General features: G+C 43.6%; 2 protein-coding genes across 5 annotated transcripts; both read right to left on the reverse strand.

The window, feature by feature from the left end:
• Positions 1-910: 910 nt before the first annotated feature.
• On the reverse strand, positions 911-10,480 carry LOC115145025 (paired amphipathic helix protein Sin3b-like). Of its 3 annotated transcripts, none has more exons than XM_029686235.2 (19): positions 10,431-10,480; positions 8,647-8,753; positions 8,336-8,489; positions 7,741-8,100; positions 7,414-7,566; positions 7,191-7,313; positions 7,012-7,101; positions 6,782-6,900; positions 6,408-6,621; positions 5,882-5,998; positions 5,510-5,748; positions 5,219-5,402; positions 4,398-5,103; positions 4,059-4,228; positions 3,732-3,905; positions 3,403-3,495; positions 2,654-2,748; positions 2,127-2,325; positions 911-1,846 (listed from the first exon to the last, which is right to left on the reverse strand). In XM_029686235.2, exons 2-19 carry the CDS (start codon positions 8,667-8,669, stop codon positions 1,616-1,618), a joined length of 3,444 nt encoding a protein of 1,147 aa, XP_029542095.2. In that variant the 5' UTR covers positions 8,670-8,753; positions 10,431-10,480; the 3' UTR covers positions 911-1,615. The 3 variants fall into 3 exon arrangements, with proteins under 3 accessions (XP_029542095.2, XP_029542094.2, XP_029542093.2); XM_029686234.2 differs by lacking the exon at positions 10,431-10,480 and adding an exon at positions 9,778-10,416 and having other exon boundaries at positions 7,762-8,100; XM_029686233.2 differs by lacking the exon at positions 10,431-10,480 and adding an exon at positions 9,778-10,416.
• A 377-nt stretch (positions 10,481-10,857) lies between these two features.
• Positions 10,858-27,754, reverse strand: LOC115145026 (HAUS augmin-like complex subunit 5). 2 transcript variants are annotated; one of them, XM_029686236.2, is made up of 19 exons: positions 27,328-27,754; positions 26,905-26,967; positions 26,753-26,785; positions 24,485-24,509; positions 19,579-19,711; positions 18,989-19,148; positions 18,784-18,874; positions 18,599-18,690; positions 18,456-18,510; positions 16,952-17,079; positions 16,784-16,862; positions 16,512-16,660; positions 16,211-16,373; positions 15,992-16,072; positions 15,752-15,897; positions 13,334-13,430; positions 13,083-13,221; positions 12,774-12,906; positions 10,858-12,665 (listed from the first exon to the last, which is right to left on the reverse strand). In XM_029686236.2, the coding sequence occupies exons 1-19, from the start codon at positions 27,423-27,425 to the stop codon at positions 12,563-12,565; spliced, it is 1,968 nt and encodes a 655-aa protein (XP_029542096.1). In that variant the 5' UTR covers positions 27,426-27,754; the 3' UTR covers positions 10,858-12,562. The 2 variants fall into 2 exon arrangements, with proteins under 2 accessions (XP_029542096.1, XP_064859172.1); XM_065003100.1 differs by lacking the exons at positions 24,485-24,509; positions 26,753-26,785; positions 26,905-26,967; positions 27,328-27,754 and adding an exon at positions 19,961-23,232.
• Between the last annotated feature and the right edge of the window lie 111 nt (positions 27,755-27,865).

The following is a 27,865-nucleotide window of genomic DNA, read 5'->3' on the forward strand; positions in this document are numbered from 1 at the left end:
TGAGTAAAAGGTCTTATTAATACTTATGTAAATGTGATTGCTAATTAAAAAAAAAAGAAACTAACATTTCTGTATTTGTATTGTGTAGATTGAGGAAAAAACAAATTGTATTCATTTTAGAATAAAGCTGTAACGTAACAAAATGAAGTCATGGGGTGTGAATATGTCCCAAAGGCACTGTATGACCGACTAACAGTTACTCACTAATTTATAAAACTGACCAATGTCTAATGACAAGAGATGGTCAAAGTGATAACCCTTTGACAGAGGGTTACTTTGTAAGACCTGAATGATAACCAAGCCCTGACATCACAATATCCCACTCAATGATTTGCTGATTTCACTGCTTGCAAAATCCCACGATTTTAAGTGTTTGATATCTCTGCAGCTTTACTTCCTTCTTGATGTTGTACCCTTTCTTTCTAAAAGTGGAAGACTGTAACGGTGTCTATAGTAACTAGATGTACTTTGATTACATTATGAAAAACGATAGATCAGATGTGCGCTTGTGTTTTAAAGAGACAAAAGGAAACGTCTTACGTCTTACCCCCTTTGACAGAGTGGTTTGTAAATGTTGTGTATAACAGTGTACTACGTTGGTCTCATTTGTATTTCTGTATACACTTTGGTTATCCTGTCATATCTGGGTTTTATAAACCACGTTTATTTTTAAAACTGTCACCCTGGCTCTGGCTTTTTTATTTCTTCCATTACATAATAATAAGAAGAAGAAAAAAAAGACTTGTCTGTACCGAGATCTCCTAATGTTGAACATAAACATACTCGGGTGAGGAATTTTGTTTGCAAGTTCTTCGGAAGGAAAGTACAGATGCAATGTTGGACTCCCATACCTTAAGTTCTTCAGCCCAACACAATCAAATGAAAGAAAAGACCAGGCTTTTCCAGGCGGTTTAAGAATTCACAACTAGGTTGTTTATTTTCATGATAACTGACAGGATAAATGTTATACATTCTTTTTTAACACTGATTTTGTTTATTTTAGTATGCAAAATGATGAAATCATGAATATGATACATAATTCCAAATGTTCCGTAAAATTAACACAATTGAATCAATTGTGAGCACTCCTCACCCTGGCAAATCATCCATTTTTAGATTAGTCACAAGACAAAAAGGAAATGACCCGAAAAAAATAATGTCAAGAATTGGGATGCCAGCAAACACTTAGATCCATGTAAATGTTCAATTTCATTCATCATATTCATGTAAATGCATATATAAAATGTGTACAGTTGTATATGCACATACAGTAATGCAATTACTTAAGTTGAGCTTACTGTACAAAAGACATGAGTATGACACATTTTTTCTAACCATTTCTTCCCAGTACTTCAGTATAAACATATACAAACAAAGGCCCTCTGGCTTCAGAAGCTAAAAACTACAACGGACTTATAAAAAGAGACATTCACATTTCTGAAACAAACTCAATGATTTTAATCTCCCGTCCCTCTGCTTGCACTGCGGACTGTGTGAACAGAGAAGCAACGTGGATGAGTCAGGTGAAGATCTCCTGTGTTCCGTGCTGGATTCCCCCAGGATGCCCCTGTCTCTCAGTCTCTCTCCATGTGTGTGTAGTGAGTGTGTGTGGCCTCTACGGAGAGGGAGGTTTCCTACTGTAATGCACCTGGTATCTGTTGACAGGCAGGCCTTTGATCTGTGTGTTGAGGCAGGTGGTCTTGCACGGAATCATGTCCTCCTCCTCCTCACCTATGAGCCAGTCGTGGACCGAGCGCTCGGCCGCCGGGGTCACGTGCTCCACCAGCCAGCCCTGGTGCCACTTGTCAAAGCGCTCGTGCTGGTTCACAGCAACCCTGTGCTGGGACTGGGGGAGAGAGACAGAGGGGAAGAGACAGTCACGGTCAGACCAACAGACAGTGCCTTAAAAGGGACAACATTCCACAGTGGAAGCACTGGATGACGAGTTCCATGACGATGTATAACTGATGCCAAAACAAGACATAACACTTTAAACATGTTGGAAGCAGCTATAACTATAAATACCTTTATAGAAATCTTGTCCCTTCTCTAGTTCAATGCCCACCTTAACTTAACATCTTCAACTCACACACATGCAATCCCAGACATAAATTGGTCGTAGCTACCTTCCTGGCTTTGACCAGCGCTCCCCGGCGGTACATGTAGTCCTCAGAGTTCATGACGAACACCATCTTGTGGGTGTTGAGTTTAAAGCGGCAGTCCAGACTGCCAGCACTCTCCACTCCCAGCTGTCTGTGCCACTCCCGTCTGCAGCGCATCGCCTCCACCTGCCGCACCTGCCAGCGTCTGAAGTGCCTCAGGTTCCTACACACACACACACACACAGGGGACAGTCAGAGTATATCAGAGGGAAAATACTGTGGTTCAGACAGAGGACCACAGTGAAGCAAGGTACAGTAATATTCAAATCAGAGCCTGATATGCCTGGACTCATTTTGTGCTTGGCTGTTATGGCAAGCAGAAACAATCTATCTGCACTGCAGTGCTTTTGACAATCATTAGTTAAGACAGTGAAATGACAAAATGTGAAAACGCAGGATTGCCGTGTAACGTCTCGGGAATTCAGGTGGCATCATATGACGGTCAATATATGGACATCACAACCAAAGTTAATTGCGTGAATCTCTCTTACCTGGGCAAAAATACCGGTTTGAAAAAGTAGCCTTCGTTCTGCGAGCAAAGCGTCGACTCTGTCCCTACAAACTGTTCCATATAGCTGGACAGGCACTGGACAGGGAGAGAGATGTGTCTATATCAAAACAATGCCATTACAAAAGGCCATATACTCAATCATAAGCAAAGCTTGATGAGTTGGTTATTTGATTCAGCTGTGTAGTACTAGGGAAAAAAAAACAAATGTGCCCCCAGGGGGGAGTTTGGGAAACCCTGCTTTAGGGCAGTGATATTTAAACTATTTAGCAGGGACCCCAATTTTTTCCACCAGAATTTCAGGGGACCCCACTTTTTTTGCAATAATTTCTCACGGCCCCACCAAAAAAAGAATGACATCCTTAAAATCTGTATATTTTTACATCAAGAAGTACCCTTCAATTTATTACATTTTAATCTCTCATCAAAATAAACCAATAAATGTACTTTATCACATTTTATTTTTTAAATGATCTTTCTCAAAAACATTTGTATATTGTCCCATACAATAATCTGTACTCTTACTTTTTGGTTCCAGCCACTGAAGACCTATTGAGACATCCAGTCAATATATTTTTTTTTTGGGGGGGGGGCGACCCCACTGCCGTTCCCCACCCCGACTTTGAATACCACCACCTTGGGGCACGGCAGGTTGCCATACAAGGCCAGTCTATGTCCATACTATGACATTCTAAAGGTGCTAAAAGTGCGACTGTCCGTACGATTCTTTACCTGTACATCCAATGGGTCATCAGCCTGGGCCTCCTCTGTGTCCAGCAGCTCAATGGTCAAGGTCACCTGGCCTTGGTTCTGAATGAACATTACCTACAAAATAATTCACATCCCAGCAAGCCATTAAACATCAATGATCAACACGACGGTTTCAGAATGCACAAAATCTCTATTACAACAAGCAGCAGCTGAACTCCTACCAACTATGAGCAAAACCATGCTGCTTCAACCAAGTAAAATATACACCCCCCCCCAAAGCACACAATTCAATAGAAAATCTCTTCACATATACAAGGCTCAGCGTTTGTCCTCCCAGGGCAGGCCGTTACCTTAAAGCAGTTCTCCTCAGCCATGACCCTCTCTGACTTCCACTGGTAGCTGGTCTCCCAGGCTGTTCTCACACACTGGGACGACAGGTTAGCCCCCGCCGCGCCCCTCTTCCTCTCGGCCAGGTACAGCTCAGCCACCTGAAGACACACCTCGTCACTCACCAGGTGCTGCAGCTGCAGGAAGAGAGAGAGAAATGACATGCATTCTGAGAACAATCAAACACGTCAGGATCGCTATATTCTCGAGGTAAAGAATGAATAGGCAGTTAACGGATATGCATTTGGTTCTGTAGATTATGAAAACTGGCAACTAGAGACACCACTGACCTGTCTAATGATGTTCTGGATGAGCTTGTCGATGGTGAAGCCAATGTAGGCGTGGATGGTGAACATCTCCCGCAATGTGTCCTCATATTGTGTGGACTCCAGGTTCCCATCCAGAAGACTGCGCACCATATCCAGGAACGCTGGGTAGTACTCCTCCAGTTCTACCTCACCTGTAGAGCAAGTTCACAGGTCATTGAACAGACACTAGCTAGCTACAGAACTTCCCTCTAAAAAAAAACATGGCAAACTTGAGCCCAATGTTCCCTCTCCTGTACACAGATACACAAACAAAAGGCAGGCTACTAGATATGAAGGACGTTAGATCTGAGAGGTTCATACTGGGCTGTTTGAGGCGGAGCTCCATGGCCAGGTCCCGGCACTCAGCCATTAGAAGCCTCTCACGGTTCTGCTCTGCCCGGTGGTCCAGCAGTTGCCTCTCCGCCTGCCGGTACACCCTCAGCAGCCGCTGGCACAGGGTCTGGTGAAGCCGCAGGAAGAAGTACCAGTTGTTGTTGACGAAGAACAGGTTGTAGACTCCGTCCAGCTCCTTCTGGTGCTCTGCCTCAGGGTCTCTCAGGTCCACCTTCTCCCCTCCCACTGGAGCCAGGCTATGGGACGAGGCTACACCCAGCTCCACTGTTTGGGGAGAGGCGCAGCGCCGCCGCCTCGACTCCCCGTTCTGCTGCTGATGTTGCTGACTGCCTGATGTTGCTACGGCTCCTGGTATACCGCCACATCCTCCTCCCCGGTCTCCTCTCTCCTCCACCTCCTCGTCCGTCCACTCCTCCGTCTCGCTGAGCTCGCCGCGGCGGGAGAAGAAGAGGTCGGGGACAAAGTGCTGGATGATGCGCTTGATGTGGTCCTTGTCGTCCTTGTGGATGGTGGGCTGGCGTTTGACGTGGTAGATGATGAGAGAGGCGGCGTCCTCCAGGATCTGCTTGTCCTCGTAGGTGAACACCATGTGGGGATCGCTGACCGCTGGCGCACTGCTCCCGTCACGCCCCTGCTGGACCACGCCCCCCTCCTCTGTGCTCTGCTCCTGACGCTGAGGGGGACAAACACACAGGTTAGACAACACAGGAGAACATCTCATTTCTAAAGAACCTTTGATGGATCGGTCGGGTGACTACAAAGGAAGTGGATTGAGTCGGAGTACACACCTCATCATAAACACTTTCAATCTCATTGAGCAGGCTTTTGGATCGAAGGGCCTTCATGTCATTCTGCTTGAAGTTGACCCCCTGGTGGTCCAGGGACTTGAGGTAGGCCTTCTCATACTGCTCCCTCCAGATCTTGTTGAAGCCCTGCTGAGCTTCTCTCCACTCCTCCTCCTTTGCTTTCAATCTACAGACACAGCGGAGAGGACATCAAAGAATTAACACACACAGAGATTCACATCGGTCAAGTAATTTGGGTCAAATCTCTGCATGTGTACGTGTGTGTACCCTGACCTCTTGAGCACCACAGGCACGGCAGTAGCAGGGCTCCTCTTCAGCCCCTCTATAATCTCAGGGGCCTTGTCGCCGTAGATACGGTAGATGGCTCGGCGCTGGATGACCTCAGAGGTGCCTCCCAGACAATCGTCCAGACGGAAGCGGTCCTGGTCCTCAGGCGACAGACGGGACAGCTTCTTCTGAACGCTCTCCAGGACCCGGATGGTGGCCAGGTTAGTCTCCAGGACCACATCCAACTGGAGGAAACAGGGAAATAACTAGGTCCTCAAAGGTGATTCTGCAGTGATGCTCTGGGTAGATAAGGGAGAACAGTCTGTTTGCATGTAGTTGGTGGCTGTAGTAGTACTTCTGATATCTCTGCTTACTCACCTCAAACCTTTCGTCCTCACAGCGATGAAGCTGCTCCTCATATGGAGTTTTCTTTGAGCTCACAAACGTAGAGTCCTCCGACCACGAGGGGAAAGAAACCCAGGTGTCATTCAGCACCTGGAAATACACCATTTTAGTTTTATTTTAATTTTCAACACAACTGAGAACATTATCATTGATGCCAACCAGAAGTCGTTGATGGGCGAAAAACAAAAAACGGACACTCAATTCTGATTGATCTTCAATAATTACCCCATCCTCAACCTCCTGATAAAGATATCAAAATAAAAGCGTCAGCTAAGATTAAATCTGAATAAATGTGGAAAATCACAAGGCCCTAGCATGCAGCAGCTCAAACAAAACATTCATGGAAGTAGATTCACAGCTATTGGAACAATAGTTACAACTTTGTAGTGTCTCCTACTAGACACAAAAAAGGGCTAAACACTTGATATAGAAATCAGAGGTGCTGGAATGGAAAATCTTATACACACATACACACAAAACTCCTTTCATTTATGAGCACCTCTTTGCAGATAGCAGTGCGACCGCTGCACTTGGGCTGCTGGTAAGTCTTGGGTAGTGCTCTGTAGCTGGATCCCAGGCGCTTGCAAGAGGCATAGTCGACCTCCCTGCCCCCACCTCCTTCCATGTATCGGTCTGACAGGCCAGACACTGAATGAGAGAGCTCTTTGTCCCCCAGAAAAGACTTGAACTGGGTATATAGCTCTGGAAACTTCCTGGAGAAAATAATGAACATGTTCAAATTAATGAATGGCTCAAGAGGAGACTTGGCAAAACATACTGCCCTTCATACAGTACAATAATATCATTATGCATTTATTTACTGAGAAAGACATCTGTGACCGTTCTCTCTGAAATCTCCCACAATCCACTTACCCCAGAAAGGGAGTGACAAGCTGCAGCAGCTCTGCTCCCGAAACCACTTCCTGGTTAAACAAAGCAATACAGCGGAGGAAGTTCTCATATACCTCCCGGCTCTTGAAGAAACGGCGAAGCTGCAACAAATCAAAACATTATTATCGTCATTGGTGACCAAGGCTTTCATGATATTTGTCACAGCCAAAACACATTATGGAATAATTCCAACGCGGACACCTGGGCATTACCTTGTCAAAAAATGTGAACTCCCGCAAAACTCCATGCTTCCCAACTGAGGCAAAGGACTGGTCTTTGGAGCATGAAAACTTCATCTTTTTCTAAAAAACAAAAAAACATAACCAATCACATACAGTATAGGTCTTCTAGGAAAATAGTGACTTGTATAAATGTGTGATTAAGTCCAGACCTTGAGCAGTGGTGTCATGTGAGGCAGCAGCATGGGCCTGGGTCTCTTCTTGCTCTGCTTGCTCATGTCCTCGTCCTCTGCCCTCTTCAGATGGTCTTTCCCAGTCAGGGAGCTGCCAGTGAACTGAAAGGATACAATGTAGAAACACAAATTGCACTGAAAGTGAATTGATCACAGAAAATTACCATGGGCAGGATGCTCTCAGAAAGGGGAAAATACTGACCAGTGATCTCTTAGCATCTGGTAAGAACTGTCCAAACTCAGCCAGTAAGTCCTCTTGGCCTTTGAAGAGGCTGGCCACTTTTGAGAAAACTTCATCCTCTGTCATTCCACTACTACCATGACCCCGGCTCTCCTTGACCTCAAGCTGCTCTTTCTGAAAAGACAAAAACAGACAATTATTCCATCGGAGAAATCATGATATGATACACACTAATCTGCTACAATTTAAAGTAGCCTTGATGCTAGCAAACAACTTAACTTTAAGCAGACTTCACTTTATATCAAACTAATATATGGTTTTCAATTGACAGAAAAACAAATCAATTACCATATTGATGACACAGTGTACCTGGTAAGTGTGTAGTATCTCAAGGAAGGATCTGTAGATCTCTGGATGGTCTAGGAAGCGGTTTTTGATTTTGTTGACATAGCTGATAGCACTGTCAAATTCTACTGGGCTGGGCTCTGAGGCAGGGGGGGACACTGAGGAGGACTGTGGCTGGGATGGGCTCTCTCTGCTGGGGAGTGGCAAGGACAGTCTACTGGGAGGCTCTGGGGGCCCTGAGGATGAGTAGATGCTTTCAGGCGATGCCACAGCTTCACATTGGGCAGATCCAACTTCAGCAACAGATGAACCTGTGGCACTCACAGCAGGGCTTGTCATACTCTTCCCCTGACCTGGGGACACCTACCAAAAAGGGGCACTTATTGTTAACACAAATAAACTTCACAACATCCATCATGTGTGACCAGTGTGGTCTGCTATGGTGGAAAGTTGTGGCAAACTCCACTTATATATAGGCCTACTACCAGTACTTGGTATAATGGTTGATTAATAAAATTGGGTTACAAATGTTGTGCATAGGCAGCCAGTATTAGAGTTTAATGCAAACTAAAATCAATACACATTTAGAGGGATCCACCTGGGCAGAGAATGGGGACTGGAGGAAAACCACGCCATTCTTGGGAATCTCTATCCGATACCCTGGGGGCAGGAAGGCATTGAATCCTAAGACGAGGTCCGGGTGCCCATGGAAGAGCTGAGACACACGGTTTATAACACCCGGTGTGTCAATGCTATGAAGGAGAGAAAGATTTTAAGCTAATTTCATAGGGACAGAGGAAGTGACCTTATACGAGAAAATCTGCTTCTCAACATAATTTAAGAGTCACTTGAATAGTATAAAATATATATACTGAATGTATCAAGAAATGGCAAACGGAAATGCTATACCTTTGTGATTTGAATTCTTTCATTATGTCAAGAAATTTGTTGTATATTCCAGGGTCATTCCCAAATCGTATTTTGACTTGGTCCAGGTATGATAGGGCATCTTCAACCTTAAGGGAAAGAGAATGGTGTGAAACCAAATGAAAACTCAAGAGCATATAAAAATGCTTTTTTTTTCTTCCCATAAAATGCTAGATATTAAGGGTTCCAGGTTAAAGACCGATCATCAACAAGAATGCTAGCGTGTGAGTGATTTTATCCCTGTTATTACACATTCACAAACGGGGAAATGAGTTATGTTGCTGAACAATTTATGGTATGATGTCTTCACCATAACTCATTTAGCTATCCATCCAACTCCCTAACACCATTTGCAGTTACACTGGAAACAATAAGCAGTTAACTAGGCTGAGGAAGAGATTACATTTTTGGGGGGGCTGTGTTAGCTATATCACATCGGAACACCTTGGACGCATTGTAGCTCAAATCTGGTCAACAAGGAAAACGTAGTTAAACTGCATGGTTAACGTTAGCTAGCTAACAAAACCGATGTTTCTGTGCGGCATATGATCATCGATTTTAAAATCAGCAATACGAATAAACAATACAATAGCTAACGTTAGAATGGCGTATTGAGAAAACCCTACTCATAAACTAGCTGGCAAGTTATCAAACGAGTAACGTTACTGTATGCTAGCAAGCAATAGCGCGTATTTAAAGACAGGTCTCCCATTTTGTGCCAACAAACACCATCCCATTCTAGACAACTTAAATGTGACTTTTTTTCTGGCATTGCGGGTAGAACAAGGAACCTCAGATGCTCAAAGTTATCCAACAATGGAAAGTAGCTAACTAACCAGCCAAAGAAACTAACATAGATATATGTTATACTGTGCTGTATCTGGATGACCCAATGAATGATTATTAAAATCGTGTCTAACGCAATTGAAGAATCCAAGTTCTGGCGTTAGTTAACCTACACTAAAGTACGGTTCATGCGACATTCTATTCAGAACACCTTTATGATTAACTAGCTAGCAAACGTTAACTCCTGAGCATGAAGAGAAAGACAATATCTGACGAACACAAAATGGTTCTGAGGAAGACTTTTCCCTTTTTGTTCCCGTCTCTTACCTTCAGTTTTTGAAAGTGCTGTTGTTGCACTTGCTTTTGTACAACATAGGCCTTGTCTTGAATTTGGTTTATTTGTTTCGTGTTGCTGTGTGCCTGAATTTTCGCCATGATCCCGGAGATAGTAACAGACATACAGCCACTACTACTTGGTTGATTATACGCTTTGGTATCTGGTTGTTGGCTAGCCGACAAAAATCTTGCCTTCGTCGGAAGCTAGCTAGCTAGCTAGCAAACCCTTAGTTGGCTAGCTAGCTAGTAGATAACGTTAGCCAGAAGCAAAATAAGGAAAATCCAGCCAAGTAACAATTATGGGAATAAGCTACGACTCGATGCGACTTTGATTAAAAGTCATTATCGGTCCAGCAAGTAACTACTGCTGGTACGCTGTCAGAGTGAAGCCTCTGAAAAAAGCTTTGAGACAATGGTTGCTGATTATGATATTTTAAATAAACTATCGCCTGTCTCTTTAAATTCGGCGGCAGCTGTGCAGCCAGTCTTGGCGTCCGGAAGCAGAGACGGAAGAAGCGGCGAGACACCCCACTCCCTTATTTTTGCTGGATACATTACCGTCAAGGAACTAAACCGAGCAGACACAGCTGCTATTGCATTGTTGACTATGGAAGAACCACCCCGTTAAGCAGACCAGAACTGACCGTTTTTTTTCAAAGGCAAACGGCCTGAGTAAAAACTCTTTATTTTATCCACCATCTTTGTCCGGAAGCACAGTCAGAGAAATTCCAATGCGCAGACGCATGGAGAAACGGGTGGAGCTTCACGAGCAAAGTAGGGATTTTTCTCCATCCTCCTTACAACAGTACAGTCCTTGTTCAATTTTCACACTGACTGGAGGAAACCTTTTTACAGAAGTGTATACAAGTTGCACGCAGAACTTGAATATTTTTACGAATGTTAAAGCGTCTATTTGCATAGTTTGAGATGTGAGCACAGAATTTGACGGCCTGCCACTCACCAACATAGAATCAACCGGGAGGGAAAGTAATGGGCGTGCCAACAATGCGCATCACACAGAAGACCAAGACCTGAATATAGCTAGTGGCCTACTACAATACACACAGGATATTTGTATTAGATTCTTTATTTGTAAATACAGTCATACTTGGCATAGCACATTCATACTCTATACATATCAGCTATGCATACTCTTCTATTACTTATTGTTTTATTGCACTGTGAATTTAAGGGAGGTAGCACAAGCATTTCGCTGCACAAACTATACCTGTTGTGTGTACCTGATGAATACAATTTTATTTTAGAAGTATTCATACAACTCCAACCATCCAGACTGAGAAAAACCATACCATGGACAAAGTGGTCCTATTTATGGAATAACAAGCTAATTTATTTTTATGTATTGATGATATAACTACTAACGTAAACGGTCTTGTTCAAATAGGATTACATTTGTGATTGAGATAAACCGTCAAACTCTTTAAGAAAAAGATAAAGTGCAGGCAAAGTTGATTTAATGGCATAAAGACAACAGCAATTTACTTGTGATATACACGGCACAGCGAAAAGTATGTGGACACCTGCTCGTCGAACATCTCATTCCAAAATCATGGGCATTAATAGAGTTAGTCCCACCTTTTTTCTAACAGTCTCTTCTGGGAATGCTTTCCAGTAGATCTTGGAACATTGCTGCGGGGACTTCCATTCAGCCACAAGAGCATTAGTTAGGTTGGGCACTGATGTTGGCCAATTAGGCCTGGTGTGCAGTCAGCGTTCAAATTCATCCCAAAGGTGTTTGATGGAGTTGAGGTCAGGGCTCTGTGCAGGCCAGTCAAGTTCTTCCACACCGATCTCAACCAACCACTTCTGTATGCACCTCTCTTTGTGCACGGGGGCATTGTCATGCTGAAACAGGAAAGTGCTTCCCCAAACTGTTGCCACAAAGTTGGAAGCACAGTAACAATTTCCCTTCACTGGAACTATGGGGCCTAGTCCGAACCATGAAAAACAGCCCCAGACCATTATTCCTCCTCCACCAAACTTTACATTTGACACTATTCTTTCATGCAAGTAGCATTGTTATTCATCTGTCGGACTGCCAGATGGTGAAGTGTGACTCATCACTCCAGAGAACGTGTTTCCAACGTTCCAGAGTCCAATGGTGGCGAGCTTTACACCACTCCAGCCGACGCTTGGCAATGCGCTTGGTGATCTTAGGCTTGTGTGCGGCTGCTCAGCCATGGAAACCCATTTCATGAAGCTCCCGATAATCAGTAATGTGCTGACGTTGCTTCTAGAGGCAGTTTGGAACTCGGTAGTGAGTGTTGCAACCTAGGCCAAACGATTTCTACGCGCTACTCGCTTCAGCACTCGCCAATCCTGTTCTGTGAGCCTGTGTTGCCTACCACTTTGCGGTTGGGCTGTTGCTCCTAGACATTTCCACTTCACAATAACAGCACTGTGTTGACAGGGGCAGCTATAGCAGCGCAGAAATATGAAGGGAAAAAAATGACTTTTTGGAAAGTCACAGGGCTCTTCAGTACGAGCCATTCTACTGCCAATGTTTGACTATAGCAATTGCATGGCTGTGTGCTCAATTTCATACACCTGTCAGCAACGAGTGTGCCTGAAATAATCGTATCCACTAATTTGAAAGGGTGTCCACATACTTTTGGCAATGTAGTGTACATTGAATGGCAAAAAGGAGATGTGAAAAACTAACAATATAGTAAATTAACCTTAGTGGGAATAAAATTTTAGTTTTAGACAAGTATTGTTGTCCATCTATGCACTTGTCTATTTTCTATGGAATTCATTAAGAAGCCTTGGCTGCAAATTTCCACCTCTGTAGCCACTGCTGAAAAGTCAGTCCCCCCTTGCGTATGTCAGGCAGAGCAAACTGAGAAGGCTGATCCCACCTGCAGACAGAACAAATAAATGAATTGTCAATCGTCTAGCTGGTGAATAATATTGAGGTTTAATAAAAAGGGAGCTCTATGTGAGAAAGATTTGATGGGAACACTTACCAATAGGAAATGGCAGTCTTGACCTGATTCCCGTAAGAAAGGCCCTGTGAGCAGCACTGGGTGAGCTCCCAAACCCTGGGTAACAAAGACTGAAGCAGCTCCTTATCTTCCTCCAGGACACGTAGCAGGAGGGCTAAGAAGAAATAAAGAAAAGGGAGATTAAAGGGAGACGAAGATATCAGTCAGACATGTAAAACTGAATGGTTAACCAGGTAAAGAGCAGTGATAGTGTGATTGGAGTCTGATTGAATGGCATCTAGCTATCCCATTTGTTAGTTTGCAGCATTGAACTCTATAGAAGACCTGTACCTTGTTGGTCAGGTGCAGGTAGCAGCGCTCCTTGCTTCTCTACATTTGCTAAAGAGGAGGAGTGAAATTGCAGCAAACGACGCAGAAAGCGAAGCTCCAAATGCTGGGATAGAGCTTGCGAGTACAGTTCCTCAGGGGCCTGGCAGAGAAACAAAGAGACAGAATAGAGAATATATAAATAAACATGATAAGAGCAAAAAAGCAAACCTCTAGGTACATAAATGGTCATGGAATAATCTGTTAGTACTCACCCTGTACATTGGAAAAGCCATGCTTTGACACAGATTGTGGAAGGGTGAGGAATGCAAGCGATGGATAGATAACCACGCAGCTGGAATACTCTGCTCGCTGAAATGTATAGCAGATGACAGAATTTAAACATCTGAAAAATCTCCCTCTGAGCATTTTTTCTCAGCCAGACCAATTACTAAAAACATGTTTTATTTGAATTAAATAGGCAAGTCAGTTAAGAACAAATGTCTATTTACAATGACGGCCTACCAAAAGGCAAAAGGTCTCCTGCGGAGATGGGGTCTGGGATTAAAAATAAATAAAAATATAGGATAAACACACATCACGACAAGAGTTAACACAACTGTACATAAAGAGAGACCTACAATGACAACATAGCATGTTAGCAACAACATGGCAGCAGCACAACATGGTTGTAGCACAAAACAGGGTACAAACATTGTTGGGCACAGACAACAAAGGGCAAGAAGGTAGACAACAATACATCACACAAAGCAGCCACAACTGTCAGTAAGAGTGTCCATGATTGAGTTTTTGAATTAAGAGATTGAGATAAAACTGTCCAGTCTGAGTGTTTGTTGCAACTCGTTCCAGTCGCTAGCTACAGCGAACTGAAAAGACGAGCGACCCAGGGATGTGTGTGCTTTGGGGACCTTTAAGAGAATGTGACTGGCAAAACGGGTTTGTATGTCTAGGATGAGGGCTGAAGTAGATATCTCAGATAGGGGGGAGTGGGGTATAAGAGGGTTTTATGAATAAGCATCAACTAGTGGGTCTTGAGATGGGTATACAGAGATGACCAGTTTACAGAGGAGTATAGAGTGCAGTGATGAGTCTTATAAGGGCATTGGTGGCAAATCTCATGGCCGAATGGTCAAGAACATCTAGCCGGACGAGAGCACCCTTACCTGCCAATCTATAAATTATGGTCGCCATAATCTAGCATGGGTAGGATCGTCATCTGAATCAGGGTTAGTTTGGTAGCTGGGGTGAAAGAGGAGCGATGACGATAGAGGAAACCAAGTCGATTTAACTTCAGCCTGCAGCTTTGATGTGTTGAGAAAAGGACAGTACCATCTAGCCATACTCCCAAGTACTTATATGAGGTGACTACCTCAAGCACTAAACCCTCAGAGGTAGTAATCACACCTGTGGGGAGAGGGGCATTCTTCTTACCAAACCACATAACCTTGTTCTGAACACCTCCAAAACAAAGGTTAAGGGCAGAGAAAGCTTGTTGGACACTAAGAAAGCTTTGTCGGGGAGGGGCCAGCTGAGTATAAGACTATCATCTGCATATAAATGGATGAGAGAGCTTGAGCTATGTTGTTGATGTAAATTGAGAAGAGCGTGGGGCCTAAGTTGGAGCCTTGGGGTACATCCTTGTTGACAGGCAGTGGCTGAGACACCAGATTTTTTTGACTTTATACACTGCACTCTGAGGTAGTTAGTAAACCAGGCCAAAGAACCCTCAGAGACACCAATATTCCTTAGCCAGCCCACAAGAATGGAATGGTCTACCGTATCAAAAGCTATGGCCAAGTCAATAAAAAAAATCAGCACAACATTGCATAGAATCAAGGGCAATGGTAACATCATTGAGGACCTTTAAGGTTGCAGTGACACATCCATAATCTGAGCGGAAACCAGATTGCATACCAGAGAGAATACTATAGACAAAGAAAGCCAGTCAGTTGATTATTGACAAGTTTTTCCAACACTTTGATAAACAGGGCAAAATAGAAATAGGCCTATAACCGTTAGGATCAGCTTGATCTCCCTCTTTAAATAAATGACTAAGAGTGGCTGCCTTCCAAGCAATGGGAACCTCCCCAGAGAGGAGGGACAGGTTAAAAAGGTCAGAGATAGGCTTGGAGATTGTAGGGGCAGCAACCTTAAAGAAGAAAGGGTCTAAACTATCTGACCCAGATGATTTTTGGGGGTCAAGTTTAAGGAGCTCCTTTAGCACCTCGGACTCAGTGACCCCCTGCAGGGTGAAACTTTATAGCTGGGCAGGAGAAAAAAATAGGGAGGAGCATCAGGGCTAGTTGCACTGGAAATGTTGGACGGGCAAGGAGGCATGGCTGAGTTAAAATGGAATCCTGACTAATTTAAGTGGTGATTAAAGCGCCATGTGCTTCTTGTCAGTAACAACCACACAGTAACAACCACATCATCAACTTTAAGGGACCTGGGCAGCTGAGGAGGAGGGTTTATTCTCCAGGTCTTTAACCATTTTTCAGAACTTCTTGGGGTTAGACCCACAGAGAGAGAACTGCTCCATAAAAAAAAAATATTTGGCCTTCCGGATAGCCTGAGTGCACTTAGTTCTCATTTGCCTGAACGAGAGCCAGTCAGCCTTATGATCAGAAGATGTCAACTCACCCATCAAACACCAACAAATGGGAAGCTCTTACCCTTCAATGAGCCTGCGATCAAGTGTTACTAGTGACACGTTTCCAAACTGTCTGGCCTCCTGGGACACAGAGTTGCGAAGCCTATTGGCTGCTGAAAGAACTTCACCAAACTGGGGAGTCAGTTTTCCCTGGACAAACTGGCCAATCTGGGGTCAGACAAGAGAGAGGAACAGGTTGAGTTAGATGGCCACTGTTTACACAGTATGCATTAGAGTACACAGAAGCATATAGAGGGCCTACCTCCTTGTGCACGCGAGTCAGTTCAGTCTTAGCTGTTGAATTCCCCTTGATCAGACCTCTTGTCTGTTCCTGCCTGACGTCCTAAGAAGAAAAACATGACAAATGTGTGTCACACTTATTTAGGTTAACATGTGGCAAGTGGTGAAATGCTGTGGTGTTGTGTGTGTGTGGAAGACAAAGGTAGAAATACAGACTGCAAAAAACAGTACATTTCCTCACCACAAGCTGTCTGAAGTCCATGATGCTCTGCCATTGTCTCCGCAGGTTGCGAAGGGCCTCCTGTCTGTCCCTGGCATGTTGCTCCATTTCAACACACTGGTTTCGCACACCATCTCGCACTGCTGCCTGCATCACACACTGCATCTCCAGCTCAAACACTGACCTGGGCAGGAGGGAAACATGTGAGAAAAGAAACCAGAGCCTTTTGATGAATTGACATGACTTCATCAGAGGCTGAGCAAGTTTATTAATGACATAACAAAAATGTTGTGAAAAAAGCCAATCTGTAGTGCAGACTTACTGCGCCAGGGCTTGGGTTTGAGATTCCCCGCCAAGCAGCTCCAACTCTGCCTCATTCTTTCGGGCATGAAGCTGGGTCTTCAGCTGTTGAATTTGTGAACGCGTTTGAGCCAGTTCCATCAGACTCTGTTCCACCTCCTCCCAGGCTGACTGCAAAAGGATCAGACACAGATATCAACTACAGCAACAGTGAACTACAGTACTGTTCAAGCCTATGCAGTGTCTTTACCCCATGTTGGTATTTTAGTGTAAACTGAAATGTGTGTAAAGCACCTGTAAAAGACTCTTAACGGGTGGTAGCTCTTCCTCTTCTTTCGAGATGTCTAACAGGTGATTACTCTCGTAGCGAAACCTAAAACAAAACAGATACATTTGACCTTAAATTCCAATCCATGCAGATTTTTGTCCAGCCACATTTAATATAAAAAAAAAACAATTTACCGTAATGCGGCAACATCATGAGCCACATCCAATGAGGCAAGCTTCTCCTGCAATGTAATTTCCTGTCCCAAGGCCAGGTACTGCAAGGCTGACAGCACTTGGTTTGGAGGATAGCATCGCAACAGGTCCTGATGAGATAAAAATTATAATCCCATTCTCACTCAACTGAAGCAAATATGAAACAGATCGTTATGTACATTGTTGTCGGGAAAGTATTTAGACCCCTTGACTTTTTCCACATTTTGTTACGTTAAAGCCTTATTATAAAATGGATTAAATAAAACATCTCAGCAATTTTTACACAATACCCCATAATGACAAAGCGAAAATAGTTCTCACATTTTTGAAAATATATATAAAAAATGAAATACCTTACATAAGTATTCAGACCCTTTGCTATGAGACTCTTAATTGAGCTCAGGTGCATCCTGTTTCCATTGATCATCCTTGAGATGGTTCTACAACTTGATTGTAGTCCACCTTTGGTAAATTTAGTTGATTGGACATGATTTGAAAAGGCACACTTGTCTATATAAGGTCCCAGTTGACAGTGCATGTCAGAGCAAAACCCAAGCCGTGAGGTCAAAGCAATTGTCCGTAGAGCTCCGAGACACTATAAGAGCTCTAGAGTTCCTCTGTGGAGATGGGAGAACCTTCCTGAAGGACAACCATCTCTACAGCACTCCACCAACCAGGCCTTTATGACAGACAGAAGCCACTCATTAAAAAAGGCACATAACAGCCTGCTTTGAGTTTGCCAAAATGCACCTAAAGACTCTCAGACCAGGAGAAGATACTCTGGTCTGATGAAACCAAGATTGAACTCTTTGGCCTGAATGCCAAGTGTCACATCTGAAGGAAACCTGGCACCATCCTTACGTTGAAGCATAATGGTGGCAGCATTATGCTGTGGGGATGTTTTTCAGCGGCAGGGACTGGGAGACAAGTCAGGATTGAGGCAAAGATGAAAGGTGCTATGGAGCAGGTTAGGACCTCAGACTGGGGTTACGGTGGGGTTAAGGTGTGTTAGGGTAGCCTAGTGGTTAAAGCGTTGAACTAGTAACCGGAAGGTTGCAAGTTCAAATTCAAACCCCCGAGCCGACAAGGTACAAATCTGTCGTTCTGCCCCTGAACAGGCAGTTAACCCACTGTTCCTAGGCCGTCATTGAAAATAAGAATTTGTTAGTTAGTTAAATAAAGGCAAAATAAAATAAAAAAGGTTTACCTTCCAACAGGACAACAACCCTAAGCACACAGCCAAGACAACCCAGGAGTTATTCGAGTCAACTGAGTAAAGGGTATAAATATTTATGTACATGTGATATCTCTTCTAAAAACCTGTTTTCGCTTTGTCATTATGGAGTATTGTGTGTCGATTGATGAGGGGAAAATCAATTTAATCAATTTTAGAATAAGGCTGTAACGTAACAAAATGTGGAAAAAGTCAAGGGGTTTGAAAACTTTCCGAAGGCACTAACTAGATGCAAACAACAATGCAACTTACCTCCACAGCACTTAACCAATGCTGAAATACTGCAGTTCTCTGTTCACGAGTCAAGCTGAAGACAGAGAGTCAATGATGATTTAGCAATAGAAGAATGCCATGGATGACTCTGGTTCCTATATAAACCATCTGATAATTCTTACTATGTGGCAGTGGAGGATGCCATTTTCAGCTCACTCTCTTGTAAAGACTGGAAGAAGAGGAGTCTTTCATCACACAGCTCTCTCACATTACGCTGAGGAAGAGAAAGACGATTAGTCCAATACAAAACCATCACAGATTATATCTTATAAAGCATAATCATAAAAAATTAAGTAAAATCACTTACCAGAACCTGAGGCTCTGCTCCTGTTGGGTTGAGATAGTCCCCACTGCTATTGGAGGCTTCATTTCCAAACACCACCTCCAGCTCTGCCTTCCTGCAAAACACACCAAAAGCAAAGAATGGATTTGGGCTGGGTTTGCGGCATTAGAATGTATGTAGAAGTGTGTTAAGAAATGGTAAGGGTAAACAGAGGCTCTAGCAAGCACACCTAGACAGCTGCTCCAGAACCTGGGAGTGTCCACTGATTTTGCGGGTATCCTCTGAGAGAACTTGGCGCTCATTCATGCAGCGTTGCTTAAAGGCCTGTAAAAGCAGCTCCCTGCGTTGGTTCTCCTCCACCATTCCCCAGCTCCAGTTAATGGACTCTTCTAATCAATACAAAAGAAACATTACAGCACAACATGTCACAGCAAAAGGGGGCATCAACATATCAGCATATACAAACCTAGCACAATTTAGGATGTGGAAAACCAAATTATACAGTGGGGTCCAAAAGTATTGACACCCTTGATAAAGATGATCAAAAGTGACAAACAATTCAAATAGGCTCAGTAACGTCATCTTCACAAGGTGAGGTTATGAAAGGTATTGAAAACAGGGGTGTCAATTTTGACCCCTACCTTTTAGAGAAAGAAAATATGACTTGTTACAAAATCTCTGAGCAATTGTAGTTGTGTAATATAATTTCCCAATTTTTTAGAGCATACAACATAGCTCAGTATTTGAATTATACATTTTTTACAGCCATTTTTTGCCTATTTCAGACCCCACTGTATGCCTATTTGTTAAAAGGCTAACCTTCAGTAACTAGCTGTGCTTCAGTCCCATTGATTTGAGAGTCCAGGTGGTTGAGTTCAGCTCTCAGCTCCTCGATCTGCTCCTGAAGCTCAAGCCGCTTAGCAGCATCACTCTGCCCCGCTACCTTTTTTAACTGCACACAAATACATAATGTAATAAAAAGAATGTTCACACAGAAAACATAATGCTAAATGACAGTCTAAAAATGGTGATACTGTACCTACAGTGCATTAGGAAAGTATCCAGACCCCTCCACAGTTACATTACAGCCTTACTCTAAAATTGATTAAATATTTATTTTGACACAAAACACCCCATAATGACAAAATGAAAACAAGTTGAGAAATCTTTGCAGATGTATAAAAAACAACAACCCTAATACCTTATTTACATAAGTATTCAGACCATTTTCTGAGGCTCAGGTGCATCCTGTTTCCATTCATCCTTGAGATGTTTCTACAACTTGATTGAAGTCCACCTGTGGTAAATTCAATTGATTGGATATAATTTGGAAAGGCACACACACCTATCTATATAAGGTCCCACAGTTGACAGTACAAGTCAGAGCAAATATCAAGCCATGAGGTCAAAGGAATTGTCCGTAGAGCACCGAGACAGGAATGTGTCGAGGCCCACATCTGGGGAAGGGTACCCCAAAAAATTCTGAAGCGTTGGAAGTCCCTAAGGACACAGGGGTCTCCATCATTCTTAAATGGACGAAGTTTGGAAAAACCAAGAGTCTTCCTAGTGCTGCCCGCCCAGCCAAACTGAGCAATCGGGGGGAAGGGTCTTGGTCAGGGAGGTGACCAAGAAACTGATGGTCACTCAGAGAGCTCTAGTTCCTCTGTGGAGATCAGAGAAACGTCCAGAAGAGCAACCATCTCTCCAGCACTCCACCAACCAGGCCTTTATGGTAGAGTGCCCAGAAAGATGCCACTTCTTAGTAAAAGGCACATGACAGGGAGCCCAATCAATTGTACTGTTATGTTTTTTTTGCGTTATTTGTAATTTATTATTTATTACGGCAGAAAAGAGCTTCTGGATATCAGGACAGTGATCACTCACCTCGGATTAGACAAAGATTTTTTCACCAACAAGCAAGACTCACATGATATTCTCCAAACACCCAGCAGGGCCGACATCCCAGTTATTCACAAGAGGAAGCGACGCAGGTACAGAAGACGAAGAGCCGGATGCCTCGTCAGGACCCACAGAAGGCGAGTAGGAAAGCTGCTGTTATCGTCAATATTACTCGCCAACGTGCAATCATTGGACAATATATTAGACACGGTATGATCACGAATATCCTACCAACGGGACATCAAAAACTGTAATATCCTACGTTTCACGGAATTGTGTCTGAATGACGAAAAGGATATTCAGCTAGCGGGATATACGCTGCACCGGCAGGATAGAACAGCATACTCCTGTAAGACGGGGACGGGGGGTTTGTGCATATTTGTAAACACCAGCTGGTACACAAGTCTCTAGATTTTGCTCAACTGAAGTAGAGGATATTGTGATAAATTGCAGGCCACACTACTTGCCTAGAGTTCTCAGCTATAGAGTTCTTGCCTAGAGTTCTCAGCTATACTTTTCGTGGCTGCTTATTTACCACCACAAACAGATGCTGGCACTAAGACCGCACTCAGTCAGCTGTATAATTAAATAAGCAAACAGGAAAACACTCACCCAGAGGTGGCGCTCCTAGTGGCCAGAGGCTTTAATGCAGGGAAACTTAACTCAGTTCTACCAAATCTCTATCAACATGTTAAATGTGCAACCAGAGGGAAAATAATTCTAGATCACCTGCACAGAGACACGTACAAAGCTCTCCTCCGCCCTCCATTTCGTAAATCCGACCACAACTCTATCCTCCTGATTCCTGCTTACAAGCAGGAAGCACCAGTGCCTCGGTCTATAAAAAAGCCGTCAGATGAAGCAAATGCTAAACTACAGGACTGTTGCTATCACAGACTGGAACATGTTCCGGGATTCTTCCTATGGCATTGAGGAATACGCCACATCAATCACTGGCTTTATCAATAAGTGCATCGAGGACGTCGTCACCACATTGACTTTACGTACATTCCCCACCCAGAAGCCGTAGATTACAGGCAACATCCGCACTGAGCTAAAGGGTAGAGCTGCCGCTTTCAAGAATACAAAGGGAAGAACAGCCGCGAGCTGCCCAGTGACACGAGCCTATCAGACGAGCTAAATCACTTCTATGCTCGCTTCGAGGCAAGCAACACTGAGGCATGCATGAGAGCATCAGCTCTCCGTAGCCGACGCGAGTAAGACCTTTAATTAAACAGGACAACATACACAAAGCTGTGGGGCCAGACGGATTACCAGGACGTGTGCTCCGGGCATGTGCTGACCAACTGGCAGGTGTCTTCACTGACATTTTCAACATGTCCCTGATTGAGTCTGTAATACCAACATGTTCAAGCAGACCACCATAGTCCCTGTGCCTAAGAACACAAAGGCAACCTGCCAAATTGAGTACAGACCCGTAGCACTCACATCCGTAGCCATGAAGTGCTTTGAAAGGCTGGTAATGGCTCACATCAACACCATTATCCTAGAAACCCTAGACCCACTCCAATTCACATACCGCCCAAACAGATCCACAGACGATGCCATCTCTATTGCACTGTCCTTTCCCAACTGGACAAAAGGAACACCTATGTGAGAATGCTATTCATTGACTACAGCTCAGCGTTCAACACCATAGTACCCTCAAAGCTCATCACTAAGCTAAGGAACCTGGGACTAAACAACTCACTCTGCAACTGGAACCTGAGCTTCCTGACAGGCCACCCCCAGGTGGTGAGGGTAGGTAGCAACACATCTGTCACGCTGATCCTCAACACTGGAGCTCCCCAGGGGTGCGTGTTCAGTCCCCTCCTGTACTCCCTGTTCAACCACGACTGCTTGGCCAGGTACAACTCCAACACCATCATTAAGTTTGCAGACGACACAACAGTGGTAGGCCTGATCACAGACAACGAAGAGACAGCCTATAGGGAGGAGGTCAGAGACCTGGCCGGGTGGTGCCAGAATAACAACATATCCTCAACGTAACCAAGACTAAGGAGATGATTGTGGACTACAGGAAAAGGAGCACCGAGCACGCCCCCATTCTCATCGACGGGGCTGTAGTGGAGAAGGTTGAGAGCTTCAAGTTCCTTGGTGTCCACATCAACAACAAACTAGAATGGTCCAAACACACTAAGACAGCCGTGAAGAGGGCACGACAAAGCCTATTCCTCCCCAGGAAACGAAAAAGATTTGACACGGGTCCTGAGATCCTCAAAGGGTTCTACAGCTGCAACATCCAGAGCATCCTGACCGGTTGCATCACTGCCTGGTACGGCAATTGCTCGGCCTCCGACCGCAAGGTACTTAGTAGTTCATACGGCCCAGTACATCACTGGGGCAAAGCTGCCTGCCTTCCATGACCTCTACACCAGGTGGTGTCAGAGGAAGTCCCTAAAAATTGTCAGACCCCCCAGTCATAGACTGTTCTCTCTACTACCGCATGGCAAGTGGTACCGGAGTGCCAAGTCTAGGTCAAAAAGGCTTCTCAACAGTTTTTACCCCCAAGCCATTAGACTCCTGAACAGGTAACCAAATGGTTACCCGGACTATTTTCATTGTGTGCACCCCCCCCCCCCCCCCTCTTTTACACTGCTGCTACTCTCTGTTTATCATATATGCAGTCACTTTAATTATACATTCATGTACATACTACCTCAATTGGCCCGACCAACTAGTGCTCCCGCACAGTGGCTAACCGGGCTATCTGCATTGTGTCCCACCACCCCCTCTTTTTACGCTACTGCTACTCTGTTCATCATATATGCAGTCACTTTAACCATATCTATATGTACATACTACCTCAATAAGCCTGACTAACCAGTGTCTGTATAAAGCCTTGCTATACTGTTATTTTCAAATGTCTTTTTACTGTCGTTTTATTTCTTTACTTACCTACACACACACCTTTTTTTTCACACTATTGGTTAAAGCCTGTAAGTAAGCATTTCACTGTAAGGTCTACCTGTTGTATTCAGTGCACGTGACAAATAAACTTAGATTTGATTTGAGAGTTTGCCAAAAGGCATCTAAAGGACTCAAACCATGAGAAACAAAATCTCTGGTCTGATGAAACCAAGATTGAACTCTTTGGCCTGAATGCCAAGCGTCACATCTGGAAGAAACCTGGCACCATCCCTACAGTGAAGTATGGTGGTGGCAGCATCATGCTGTGGGGGTGTTTTTCAGCAGCAGGGACTGAGAGACTCGTCAGGATCGAGGGAAAGATAAACGGAGCAAAGTAAAGAGAGATCCTTCATGAAAACCTGCTCCAGAGCGCTCAGGATCTCAGAATAGGGCAATGGTTCACCTTCCAACAGGACAATGACCCTAAGCACACAGCCAAGACAATGCAGGAGTGGCTTCGGGACAAGTCTCTGAATGCCCTTGATTGGCCCAGCCAGAGCCCGGACTTGAACCCAATCGAACATCTCTGGAGATACCGTAAAATAGCTGTGCAGCTACACTCCCCATCCAACCTGACAGAGCTTGAGAGGATCTGCAGAGAAGAATGTAAGAAACTCCCCAAATACAGGTGTGCCAAGCTTGTAGCGTCTTACCTAAGACGACTCGAGGCTGTAATCCCTGCCAAAGATGCTTAAAGTACTGAGTAAAGGGTTTGAATACTTATGTAAATGTGATATTTCAGTTTTTGCATTGTCATTATGGGGTATTGTGTGTGGCTTGAAGAAAATAAGGCTGTAATGTACCAAAATGTGGAAAAAGTCAAATGTTCTGAATACTTTCTGAATGCACTATATATCAAATTATCTAGCTAATTGTTACGAAATATTGGGTGTACCTCCTTATCTTGTAGAACTTTGTACCTGAGAGATCACACTGTCAAGGAAAGGCTTGTGGGCAATTCCATGGTAACGGAATTACGCATCAACTAATTTTTATTCATTTTAAAATGTATGCCAAACCAAAAAACATTGATTTCAAAGTTGTTTGTTTGTATTTTTTCCCCCTTTTTCAACCCCAATTTCATAGAGCCAATTACGATCTTGTGTCATCGCTGCAACTTCCCAACGGGCTCGGGAGAAGCTAAGGTCGAGTCATGCGTCCTCCGAAACATGACCTGCCAAACCATGCTCCTTAACACCTGCCAGCTTAACACGGAAGCCAAGCCGCACCAATGTGTTGGAGGAAACACAGTTCAACTGAAAACCCGAAATAAGCCTGCAGGCGCCCGGCCCGACACAAGGAGTTGCTAGAGCGCGCTGAGCCAGCACCACCGGCCAAACCCTCCCCTAACCCAGATGACGCTGGGCCAATTGTGCGCCGCCTGGTTACAGCCGGTTGTGACACAGCCTGGGAATGAACCCGGTCTGCAGTGCCTTAGACCACTGCGCCACTCGAGAGGCCTGATTTCGAAGTTAAACCATACAACTCTATGCACAAGGACTGTTTAAACCATTTCTACTGAACAAATTTACCAAAATTATTTTGTGATTGAACCGTAAAGGTGTGAAATTTGTTATTGGAATTATGGTAAAAATCTTCCTCAGGTTTTTATGTGACCGCGTTTTCCAAAAACTCTGGGTCAGCTATGACATGGGGCCTTGAGATTGGGGGAATATTTTTAATATATATTTTACATTTACATTACATTTACATTTAAGTCATTTAGCAGACGCTCTTATCCAGAGCGACTTACAAATTGGTGCTTTCACCTTATGACATCCAGTGGAACAGCCACTTTACAATAGTTTTAAAACTTTTGGTTAAACTACAGTAAATTAAGTGGATTTACACCCGGTAACGGAATTACGGTTAAGAAATTACATAATGACTCGCTGATCTGTACAACACAAATGCATATTTCTAGATATGAATGTAATTTCTCATGTTTCACAAGTATGGACAGTGCTGCACAGCAGAGCACAGTACAATACAGCACAGCAGACTAGGATTCTGTACATGCAGTACAGTTCAGTAGTTTAATATACTGTACTCTACTGTGCTGTATTGTACTCTACTCACTGTACAATCCAAACTTGTGACACAAGTCTATGATAGGTTCAGATTTGGTCCAGTCCGTCCGTCTTTGGATATTAACATCAAAGCCAGGGTGGACTGACCAAATTTTAACGTCCATGAACATCCGGTGTCGGTCAGTGCTCAGTGGGTGAGGATGCTGGTCACAGTAAATGGAAAGAGAAGGGTTATCACGGGTATGTGTCAGTAAGAGCTGACAGAGGTGACATTAACTGGAGAGTGAGAGAAAGGCTGTCCAGACTTGGTTTAAATGCCAGACAACAAGTTATCAGCTGAACATAACAGTATGCCCATGTAAGATGGGACAATGGCAGGTGACCCATCTGTGGTTTCTGACTATTATGATTTCCCCATTGTATCCAATTCAGTTGCATCACTGATTTTTGTGTAATTCCAGGAAATACACATTTGAATCACTTAATAAAATCACAAAGAAATATCAGCAAAATCACTAACTAATTGGCAGGTCTATCATTACTTGTTACTTCTGTGAACTTTCATTATCCTCCCTCCTCATAAGGGAGAAATTATAAAATTACTTAGATGCGTGGGTTTTTGGTGACAGAATTACAACGCACAAGGAAATATTTCTTCAACTTAAAAAGGTAAACAATTTCTCCAAAACTAAATATAAGTGTTGATATTAGCTGGCAGTGGTCTTTACTTGTGTTTCTATGCATTTCTGATAACTTTTGAAACCATTTCTGGTGTATGTTTTGCAAGACCCATTTTCCATGTTTATCAAGAAATCATAGTCTTTGCTTTTGTGTAATTTTTAAGATGTCAAATTATTTTAAAATGTACCTATGCCTCCGTTGCCCAAAAATATAGACTTTAGCTTTTCCTTTGACACCCAATTTGATATGCTCCTTTGAACTTCACATGTTGGAGCTCATGGGTCCGTTTCGATGGAAATGCCCTTGTACAAATGTCCATAGAACAAAACCTGTGAGTGTCATATTGGTATCAGAGAAATTAGGCAGTTACCCTGACAATAGAGTCGGTTTCATCTCCAAGACAATGAAATTACCCGTTGTACATAGCTCAAGAGAACAAAACCAAAGGATACCACTGAAGATTTCCACGCATAACCCTGACATTCCTGCAAAGAGAAAGGAATTACATCAAGATATTGGAAAAGCAAACTTATTACAAAACAAAGTCATCGTTGACCAACGAAGTATACACAAATATGTTGTAAAAACCTGTCTGCATACCCACCTCTGATTGAAAATATGTTGTGTGACATATCTCCATATTGAGGCTCCTGGGCCAACACATAACCTGAATCAAAACAAACCATATACTTGTGTTAACTCACTGATGGTCCATATTAGTTAACTTAGTCTGCCACGGTCGCTATGGAAAACTGTAGCTGTGAACTAGCTAACGTTAGCTAGCTATTAGTCGACCAACTAAACTTCACGATGGTAGTGTGGCGAATAGTGTGGGCAGACGGGAACGCCGAAAAAAAATATTTCAGCGCCCAAATAGGCCGCAATTACACAGAACAATCGTAAATCGTTGAGTTTAATTGGCTAGACAACTATATGAATTGTTCCCAACAAAAATCAATGAGGAATAGCTCAACAAGGCCAAAAAGTAGCACAGCATAGGACATTGATGAATGACGTCGTTACCTACGTTTTAAAGTAGTTGTCGTTTGGGAGACTTTGGGGTGGTAGATTAAATTCTTCAATCGCCCACCGCTTTAGTTCCCGCAGGAGGGTCCTGTCCCCCATCCTTACCTTAGTCGAAACTAGCGAGGCGTTATCTAGCTAACGACGTTAGAAGGGTAACGTATTTATTTATTCTAAATAAAATGGCTCTGGCTGCCCGTATCTACAAGAAAGCTCGCCAAAAACGAATACTATCACGTACATATGTTAGCTTGCCAGGTGCCTGTAATAAATGGTAAGCAGGCTAATTACTTTGTTTTCAAGTGTATGACTGTCAAAAATATCACAAGAAAAGTTCGTCTTTGCTCTGTTGGTCATTTGTTATGATTTCCCATAAAATACTTTTCTGCCAGTAATTTACAAAGGGTTCAACTTCCCGCTCGCTCTGCACCATATCCGGTGACTTATTCGATGAGGTTTAACGGCGGTTGGCATCCAATATGTTGCATTACCGCCACCTACTAGACTGGAGTACAACTCCCTTATACTTTGCTTGAAAAAAT

The sequence above is a fragment of the Oncorhynchus nerka genome, linkage group LG17 (genome assembly GCF_034236695.1).
Source record: "Oncorhynchus nerka isolate Pitt River linkage group LG17, Oner_Uvic_2.0, whole genome shotgun sequence".
NCBI lineage: Eukaryota > Metazoa > Chordata > Actinopteri > Salmoniformes > Salmonidae > Oncorhynchus > Oncorhynchus nerka.